A 9,917-nucleotide genomic window follows, 5' to 3' on the forward strand; every position below is an offset into this window, starting at 1 on the left:
AGTTTAATAAGCTGCAGATCTGTTTATCCCTCTACCCGAACTGCTGAGGATCAAGAACCTTTTATCTCCCACTCAGATCACCTGACTCGGCTCTCCATCGCATGGTGAATAATCACAGGCTGGAATTTGCCATGTCACTTCCCAGCTCTTCGGAGTAACTCTCCTTCTCCTTACCACAGTGACAATGCACACTGTGAGCAGGAATGTCAGCTGCTGCTATGCAGCACAAAACCATGCTAGCTACACATCTTGCCTTCTTGACAGAAAGGCAAAGAGTGACCTTTTACAACTGTTTGTTAGCTTTGCTCATACCTCTTTCTAGAAAGTAAGCAGAAAACTTCAAAGCCTCTTTCCCCTCCTCAGGGTTTCTTTTGGCTGGTCAGCTTATCTATGTGATCACTGTTTCCAGAGAAGCACACAAAGCTTCCACAGTGGGTAATTACAGCGAAAGGTGATGATGAAGACGCAACCACTAGGCAAAGAAAACAGTCTTATCAGGACATCCATACTCACATACATGCATTCACTGCTGTTCTCAGTGAGCAAATCACAGTATTTCCAGAAAAGGTGCTTTCATATTGAAATGGCTCTTCATGTCAAAGATTAATCAGCACTCTAAATGAAGAGTTGATGCTTTAAAGGTAGAGGTGGGACTGCAGGCAACACAAAACCTTCTTTAACACATCCTCACCTGACTACCCTTTCTGGAATGGTGGCTGTGCAGCTATGGAATGAAGTCACACATAGGGACAGGACCTGAAACCAAATCTTTCAGCTCTCAATCTGGTGCTTTATCAGCTGCGTCATTCCCACTTTAGATCACATCCTTCCAATTTATGGCCAACCAAATGCCCCATCACCACTTATCTTGTTTGTACATTCCAAACTTAGCACTTCTGTAATCTCCCATGGCTTGCCCCACACAAACAGCTTGTCTTCCTGGTCACCCCTTCCCACTCTGAGCAGCACAGCTCAACACCCCACCCAGTCACCCACAGTCCATCTTTGCAGCAACTACAGCAATGGCTCATACGGAAAATTATTACTGGGAAAATAATTATTCTTAGCTTCCTGTAATGAAATTCAGCAGCTCAGAAGGAGGAGCTGGAAGTACCACATGACAATCAATTCCCAACAGAACAGCAGGCTTTGTCTGCACTACGGAGATGCATGTGGCTGCAATGACAGCGGTGTCCTCCCTCTGCAGGGGAGCTCTATCAGGAAAGTCAGGGATAAAGCAGAACTTCCTCCAGCAAGTTACCTATGCTGCTCTCAGAGAAATTTATTATGAACTTGTATTAGAGGAACACCAATGTTGCTACTCCTAAATAAATTTTCTTAATGCAGAGTGAGCTACAATCTAGAAATACATGCACTAACTCCACTTCTTTGCAATTTATGCTTTATTTCCAGTAATAGGACAGTTTAGTTTTCCAACTCCTTTAGGACTAAGGTACAGAAACAACACCCCTGTTAAGAGCAAGACAGGAAAAATATCCCAAACAATCCCCTTCCATCGCTGCACTTTAGACCTGTTGTTTGACATTAGTCCTGATCCCAGAGGCAAAATGGGAGTGCTTTATCCACTAAGTCAACCAGCTCCCACGGCTATAGCCATCCTAAATGGAATGCATTATTCCTGCATTAAAACATATGTTTTTCAAGGCAGCTAGCCATCCGGCTGTTCTGAGAGAGATTACAGAAGACCTAATTTTATCAGGCAGGGATACAATTCTCCTGGTTGTTTTTGCTCCCTAGGGACATGGAGCTGGTGAAAGCAGGTTGCCTGACTGCTGCGGAACAATTCTGAGAGGCTCAGTTGCTGATCACTGAGGCAGTAACTCACATCCTGGGTTCACAAAATATATTAATGTATGCCCTGTAGGCTCTGCAGGCTCCCATCCCCATGGAATTCAAAGTCCAGAAAGACCTAGTTTGTATCAGCAATTCTCAAGTCAACAAGAATTAGAAAAAGTTTATGTTGGCAGAGAAGTGCTAAAACTTTAAGCAAGCTTTTTTTTCTTTTTCTTTTAATCGGCTTAAGTTACACTAAATAAAACAAGGTGTTTGCTCACAAAAGCAGCAGGGAAAGTTAAGTTACTATTACATTGACTATCTTTGGTATAAACATAATCTCTCCTGCCTGTGTTTATTCCAAGTAGTGTTTCAGAAACTCTCAGCTTTGAAGTTTAAAAAAAATGCAAGCTGATAAAAATAGGCATTTTGCTCAAAAAATATCCAGGCGAGAGTAACAACCCAGCACTGGCAAACATTATTCAGAATGAGAAATACAGGTGTGAGGCTTTTCCCAAGACTTTTCATCAAAATGTAATGGGAAAATTCGTGTAGCAGATGGAATGCTGCTGCCTGCAGAGCATCCGTTAGCTATAAATCACTGTTTCCTCACACATGGTGCAAATTTAAGAGTCTTCCATTCAAATTAATAGAATGAGACATCCTGGCCTGATGACTCTTCCCTGATTTCATAAGCTCTAAGAAAAATTTTGGATTGAATCAACCTCAATAGAGGAATGCTTCAATTCCTCTCTCTATTAATCCAGGTCCAAAAAGCAGCTGAGCAACTCACTGAGAGATTCAGGAAATGCTTTTTATAACTTTGAGACATACAGTTTAAAGAAAACCATTTTAAGAAATTATCTGAACATTGTATTTGAAACAAATGAAAACAGGATGCTATTCAGCTTCTGCTTGCACCTCTGGGACTTCTCACCATTCGTTCACTCTTTGGCTTCTGAAACTTGCCACTGAATAAACATGATAAATCCAATGAATAGAAAGCTTCATGACAAAAACTAATCAAATAGAGGGAATCAGGAAGGAACCCATCACTGTTTCCACAACATAACCAATGAACTAGAAACACGAGGGGTCCTCCGTATGCATACTTTCCTACGGAGCTCCAAGTATTGTCTAGTTAGATGCTCCTTTGAAAGACCAGCAATCCAGCTCCATGCAGTTATGCTACCATCCATCACATTTACTACTTAATATTTCATGGTACAGAATTTAAAATAGAAAACTGAAGATCAGTTATCTAGGACACCGCAAAAAGAACACCAAATGCGGCTTTAGTGCAGATGTGTCAGGCTAACAGGTCTGATTAACATTTCCAGCCTAAGCATCCAGCTGAAACTGCAAATACCGCCCGTACTAGAAGTAGTAAGAATCATAAAAGACAAACCAGGAATCACTGCTACCAGATGTCCCCTCCACCCAGCTGAGGAAAACTGGTTCTAACTCTAGCAAAGCTTCAGAGAAGCAATCAGGGAGGAGGTGGAGGACTCTCTTTAAAGCCTCTAATTTCCTCTTCTCCCCAAGGCAAAGGGTCAGAGCTACAGCTTTTAAAAATAGCCCCAAACTCGGTCCTCATTTCCTAAATATAAAAGGGACAACACAAAAATATGCACATTCTTTAACTCTCCTGGTTATTCTTTATTATACCAGCCTGGATGCTCCAAACCCCTTCCTTTTCTTCACCATATTTACATACTTCAATCATGTACCGACAGTAAAACCTATTCCCATTCGCAGTAGCCAAAGTATTTCTTTCAATATTTGCGTTGAACTCACTCTCTCCAAGCCATTAATCATTTATATCATTCTGCTTTGACCATCTGCATAGTATAAACTTGTGGTCATATAGACCTTCTGTTTGATGCACTGGTGACAGATTTGTTACTTTACTCCTCTTGATCATGACTTGAGCTGTATTTCCTTTTCCTGTGAGACACAGACATAGCAAGGAACCGATGCACTACCATGCTTGCATTCCTTTTTCCTGGGCTGTAAGGTTTAAGAAAATAGAGTATCATCTGAAGTGAAGGCTCTTATCACAATCTTTGTAAAGCCAAACAAGGCAGGAATGATCATCTTGGAATCTGCGTAAACAGCTCCCTATGACATGCTCCAAAAGGTTTTTTTATGCATTTCAAAGCACTGCCTCAGAACTGTACCCTTGTTGGCTGCACACAGAAAGAATGTCAAAGCCATACACAGATTTCTCAGCAGATTTGGTACCCATCAGCTCTCAGTCCTGCAGGTAAATTAAGGAAGCAACATAAAAGCTTTCCCAATACTAGTTTTGCCTAATGCAAGACTTGTGGGTGAGATGCTGCCTAAATGCACAAAAACCACCTGTAAGTCCTGCTAGCTACAAGACAATCAGATCCGACTTGCTTATGTTCATAAGCTCTTACTCAACTTTTTCTGTGCTAGAGCCACAGTTCCCCTCTGAATAGCAGGGAAGAAAGTGAAGTGAAACCTTTCTGCTCACTCAGCAAAATTGACATAGCCAGTCCTTTCTTGGCCAATTACTTCCTTTGACTCTAATCTATTTAAATTCTGTGCTTCAGCTACTTAATCTATAAAAAAGATCCTCACCTACTTTGATAGGTGCCTGGCAATCCAAGAATGAAAACTGAAACGCACAATTTTTGAAAGAACAGAAAAATACCATGACTCCATAGGAAATTTTCAAGCCAAACAAAATAAAGACTCTACCCACTTGCTTGAGTCAACATGTTTTCTTCCAGTAAGGTTCTATCCTATTTGGCTGGCCTTCAGTCCTGGGTTTCAACTGTTTTGCTGATACTACTTTTTTCCACACATGCCACCATCCTTGCTATTTCTTCAGCTTCTGAAAATCCTAACACAAAGCTTTCCTCTGCAGACAGAGCCTCAATTCTTCAGTAAGAGACAATCAGCTTTAAAAGGAACAAACACAGGTGCATGAAGCCATTCACAGAAACACCCACACAAAATCACCAACCAGACAGCCAAATGTATGTTTAACTAGAAAAGTAAACAGAAACCAGCTCCTTCTGTACATGAAGCAAGAGCAGTGATATGGTAACCCTGTCACATAACCCAGAAGCAACTGAAATTATGTTCAAGGCCTGAACTGCTAACAGGGGTATTCCTTGTTATTGCTAGGTAGAGTTCCACCCCCCCCTTACCTCATGCTTTCATAGATATCACAAGCTGAAGTTCACTCCACTAACATCCCTTTACTAGTTAAGAACATCAGACAAGACAGAAACCATCCTCAAACAAAAACCAGCAGCCAAATAAGCTCTTTATGAGCATGCTTAACCCTCTCAGAGACAAGCTGGCCCATACAGTGCAGCCTGGGAGACAGCTGTCCTACTTTCAAAGCAAAAGCTCTTGTCGCACCACCATCTATGCTGTACCAAGAGAACAAACTTTACCACACAAGCAGTACAATAGGCTCATAACGTTCACTGTATAAAACAAATCCACTGAACGTGCTTAATTAGAACCTTTGAATCTGGCTATTCCAGAGTTTCTCAGCTCTATTAACACAGCTGTGATGAGGTTAATGTGAGAGGAGCTGCTTGAAAATTTTACTGAAAGTGTAAGAGCACCCAGACATCCCCAAGCTGAGTGCTGAAGTGCTTTAATACTAACATTTTCAGCTGAATATAGGACAAATTTAGACATTTACCTTGTTCTGCCAGCACACACTGGAAACATTTTAAGAAACAGCATCATATAGTGGATACAAAGTCACCTTCACACACAGCTGCAGTTCAACCCCAAGGGCGTAAAACTGAGCTCCCATACTTACAGAAATGTGAAAATGGGGATAAAAATCTTCTTCAAAGTTAGTATCCCTGGCACTTTTACTCATGAAAAAGAAGCAGATGCAAATACAAAGCCAGCCCTTCCCATCATTAGTGATGCATAATGTGGGTGTTACTAACAGATGAAGAAAAGCACTAGAAAGAAAAAAGCCCCAAAAGTGAGAAAAGAAGGAAAACATGAGTAATGAGCAGGTTCCAGATTTCACACAGTTCCATGACCCAATTCACTGCTTATATACAGTTATTGTTATTTTAACATTTTTACTTAGAGGCAAAAAACCTGATCCCTTCTGTAAGGGAATGAGATGTCTCCGTAAAATGTGACCTTTAAGATTTGGGTATAAGGCACTTCACATCGATAGAAGACAACTGAATTCTTATCCACAACTCAAATCAATCACTGAGGCCAAATAAAGACACACAATAAAAGACTAAAAAAAAAAAACAGTGCAACTTCTCTTGATTAATAAACAATTATTGTTTCCTGAAACACATTCCACTATTTTGCTTAGGCATTTTAAGTGTACTCAGGAATGCGACTACTGTTACTTCCATGCTGACCACAAGGCTCAGTAAGGAATAATCCAGGGATGGCAGAGGTATAATTAGTCCTGTTGCTCTGTCTGCACAGATTGTTCCTGAAGAAAGTCTCATGGCTCATCATTGCAAACTATGATTTCTATTTTAAGCATACATTAAACTAATCCTGCTCCACTTTGCATCCTACTTGCTGACACAGCATCTTTCACAAGCATAACGCCAGATAAGATTTTAATACTATATTTCCCCCATATTGTTATAAATTCTCTACACTGTGGTGGTTAACGGTAACGCAGCCCTGCATAAAACTCACTGCGAGGCTCAGCACATAACTTGTTTATGCTCCTAGCCTGCAGTCTCCTGCATCTGAAGCCATCTTCCAAACAGTGCTCAGGTATTCCCCACCATAAGATCACACATCAAGGACAGAGCAACGTCCCAGTTCCTGCTGTCAGGGACCCTGGGCTACTTATATGAACTCACTGCAGATGCAGTTCCTCTCCTGTTCCAAAAGCGAGGTGTTCTTACCCAGAAAACCCCACAGAAACATTTACATAGTAAACAGTCAATTCTAGAGACAAATAAAGCTGCAACAAGAAGGTGGGAAAAAAAGGATCAAGTGTTCTTATCTGAGCAACAACTAATCAGTTAAACATGAAGCACTACTGCCACTTTTAATAAAATGCTTCTATTCAATATTGTTTACTATAAACAGTCCATAGATACATTCCGTTGAACAATGCACACATAGGCCTTAAAATCTTTAAGCTTAAGCCTCAAACTAGGGCGTATTTTTCAAGAACTATACAATGACATTACCTCACTGACTCACTCGGCTTCTTTACAGGTCAGACCTCAGTTATCTCAGCAACAAGATACTGTGAAGTATGTTTCCAAGAGCTTGGGGACACAGTCACACAAAATTCTTTGTACTCATGGTTTTTTGATAGAAAAAGTGATTTGCACAAACAAATCCATAATATGCACATTAATAAATCCGAGTATTAAATCCACAAAGGGGCAGTGGATTTAACATTCAGAGAATTGCTTACATAACATAGAAAACTTCACTCTACAGCACTGAAGTTTAAGCTATTTGAGAAGCTTGTTAAAGATTAGCATGATGTCACAGCCAGCCGTTCTAGCAAAAGGATTTAAATTTTTTTAAAGTTTGCAGTACTATATACTACAGGGTCAAACTATAATGGGCTTTCAGTATCACAAGAAACAAGTTTCAGAAAATACGAGCAAATGCTTAAAACATTCAGCAAATTCTTAAAAAACATAAAAAATTATTTCATATTACACTTTGAGAAATACAAGACAACATTCTTCAGTTCTTTGTTATCGTGGAGTACCCCAAACCAAACACCAGACAGCATTATCACTTTAGTTAAATGTTTACAGAAAGTATATCTGAAAGGCTTTTGACAAAAAAAAGAAAAAAAAGCTAACATTAACATCAAAAGTTTGACTACAAACAAGTTGCGTTAAGAAATCACTACCGTGGCATTCTCATCTGGCAAAATATTGAGCACCGTATACCAGTGTGGGCAGCGGGGGCTGACAGCACCCAGCTCAGTAAACGAATTCCTACTCCTCAAAATATTAAATAGGTCTCCTTTATACACTGCGTGTTCTGCGACAAAGTGACAGAGTAAAGAAAGATGTTACCGAAACTCGATTTTCTGCAAGTTTTAATACTGAGAAATTATTGCAACCATGCAGTAAGCCCTCTTGAGAAGCCACTGATCGTGGCATCAAATTCCATACCCTGATGGAGGGAGGAAATTTCAAGGTATGTGTAACAGAGCTACCTGCTCTGCAACCTTCACCCTCTACCTCAGATTCATCCCTCACACTCCAGCTTCACAAGGGAACTTTACAACAAAGCTATAGCGAGAACAGCATTTTAAGCACTAGGAAACAAAGACATACCCATGCAAAAAAGGAAACAAACAAAAAAGCGCATGCTCTGTCCCGATTATGGCTATGCAAAATAACTTATTCAGAAAGTAACAGCACGGGGTATGTCTTCATCATGTATCCAAAGTTCCTTCGTCTCCCCCACCCCGGGACCACTGGCTGTCCCCAGAGCCTCTCCCTCCACATCCTTAGCTCAGAAACTACAGAAAAGAGGCCGCAAAAGGAAAAAAACCCTCCCGAGGGGGATCACCTCCGACGACCAAAGGGTCCCCCCCCGGGGTCAGCCAGGGGGTGTCCCCCCTCCCCGCACACACGAAGCGCCCAGCACTCGTTCCCCCCAGAGACAACCCCACCCGCAGGCAGGGCCCTTCCTTCCCCCACACCGCCGGCCCCCGCCACACACGGGCCCCCCCTCACTCCCCCCCCCCCCCGCATTCCCGGCTCCTCACACGGAGCCCCTCACACACACACGCTCCCGGCCCCCTCACAGGCAGCCTCCCTCACACCCCCCCGGCCCTCGCCCCGGGCCTCCGTCTCCCACAAACCCACAATCAAGCCTCACTCCTGCCGCCCCCCCCCCCAACCCCAGTCCCCTCACACGGAGGCTCCCCCCCCCCCACCCCGGGCCGCAGGAGGCCGTGGCGGCCGGGCCGGCGCCCCGAGGGCACGGCAGGGCAGGGCAGGGCAGGGCAGGACAGGCGGGATCCCGGCGCGGCCCGGCGCTCCTCACCTTCAGAGAGCTCCAGCTCCAGCTCGGCCAGCTGTTCACGGACCTCGCGGGGCAGCGAGGAGACTCCCGCGGCCGCCGGTTCGGCCATGGCGGGCGGGGGGGAAATAAGAAGGGAAAAGCAAGTCCGGCCGCCGGTTCGGCGCGGCTCCGGCTCAGCGCCGGGGGCTCCGGATCGCGGGCGCAGCGGGAGCGGCCGCCACCTCCGCCATGCTGAGCCCCAGCACCGCCGTCACGTGACGGGGCGGTCCGCCCGCCGCGCCGCTCCGCGCCTCACCGCCGCCGCGCGCCCCCCCGCGGCCCGGCCCCACGCCGCAGCCCCCCCCCCCCCCCCCCCCCCCCAACAAACCCCCACTGAACGGACCCGGAGCCGCTCCGGCGACCGCGATCCGCTTCTCCACCGGCCGCAGAGGTGCGGCGGCGAGGCCTTAAGGAGCGCTGCCGGGTGGGCCGAGGGCAGCGGGCGGGATAAAGCCCCCCCCTCACAGCGGGAACACGAGCCCCCCCGCGCCTTCCCTCAGGGGAGGCCGCCGCCGCCGCTTCCCGCGCTCCCCCTCGGCGCGAGCCGCAGCCCCTCAGGTGCCTTCAAAGGAGGGCAGGGCGCCCGCCCCTCTCCGTCAGGGGGGAAGGCGAAGAACGGCTGCACTCCCTCACAGACACCCCTAAACCCCGGTTCAGATGTGGCTGAAAACGCCTGACAAAAAAAAAAAACAACCCACACAAGCGCTTTCTGTCCTGTTCAAGAAGAAAATTTACCTCAGACTCAGCTTCTCAGAGAAGGCCGAGGTAGGTGCCTGTGACAGCTCCAGGAGAGCAGGGTTATGCAGAATCTCGGAGCACTGGCATTTAGGTTCTAACTGCCTTCCCGGACACCCACAGCTCTAGTGAACTCCATCCATTAGAGTGGGCAACAGCGGGGGAAAAACCCCAAAGGTCAGGGTCACGGTAGAACAACGACTATTTGCTACAGTGCTTGCACCCTGGATAAGGACAATTTGAGGTATCTAGAGGAAAAGAAGAGAGCCAGTTCAACATCACAACAGCAACGCATGCAATTAAGAGCTTGGGGGGTTGTGGTGGGGGGTTTTTTGGTTGGGTTT

At 45.1% G+C, this 9,917-nt stretch overlaps 1 protein-coding gene across 8 annotated transcripts in view; it reads right to left on the reverse strand.

Moving 5' to 3' along the window:
- Positions 1 to 9,817, reverse strand: part of DIP2B (disco interacting protein 2 homolog B) — a 70,298-nt gene extending 60,481 nt beyond the window's left edge. For 3 of the 8 annotated variants that reach the window (XM_052809838.1, XM_052809835.1, XM_052809834.1), the window contains exon 1: positions 8,821 to 9,045. In XM_052809838.1, coding sequence (XP_052665798.1) covers positions 8,821 to 8,908 — 88 coding nt within the window. In that variant the 5' untranslated portion in view covers positions 8,909 to 9,045. Of the gene's footprint in view, positions 1 to 8,820; positions 9,048 to 9,573 lie in introns of those variants that run through there. The other 5 variants (XR_008238503.1, XM_052809839.1, XR_008238502.1 and 2 more) reach the window with 4 other exon arrangements.
- Between the last annotated feature and the right edge of the window lie 100 nt (positions 9,818 to 9,917).

This window comes from Harpia harpyja, chromosome 15, assembly GCF_026419915.1.
Source record: "Harpia harpyja isolate bHarHar1 chromosome 15, bHarHar1 primary haplotype, whole genome shotgun sequence".
Classification (NCBI taxonomy): Eukaryota; Metazoa; Chordata; class Aves; order Accipitriformes; family Accipitridae; genus Harpia; species Harpia harpyja.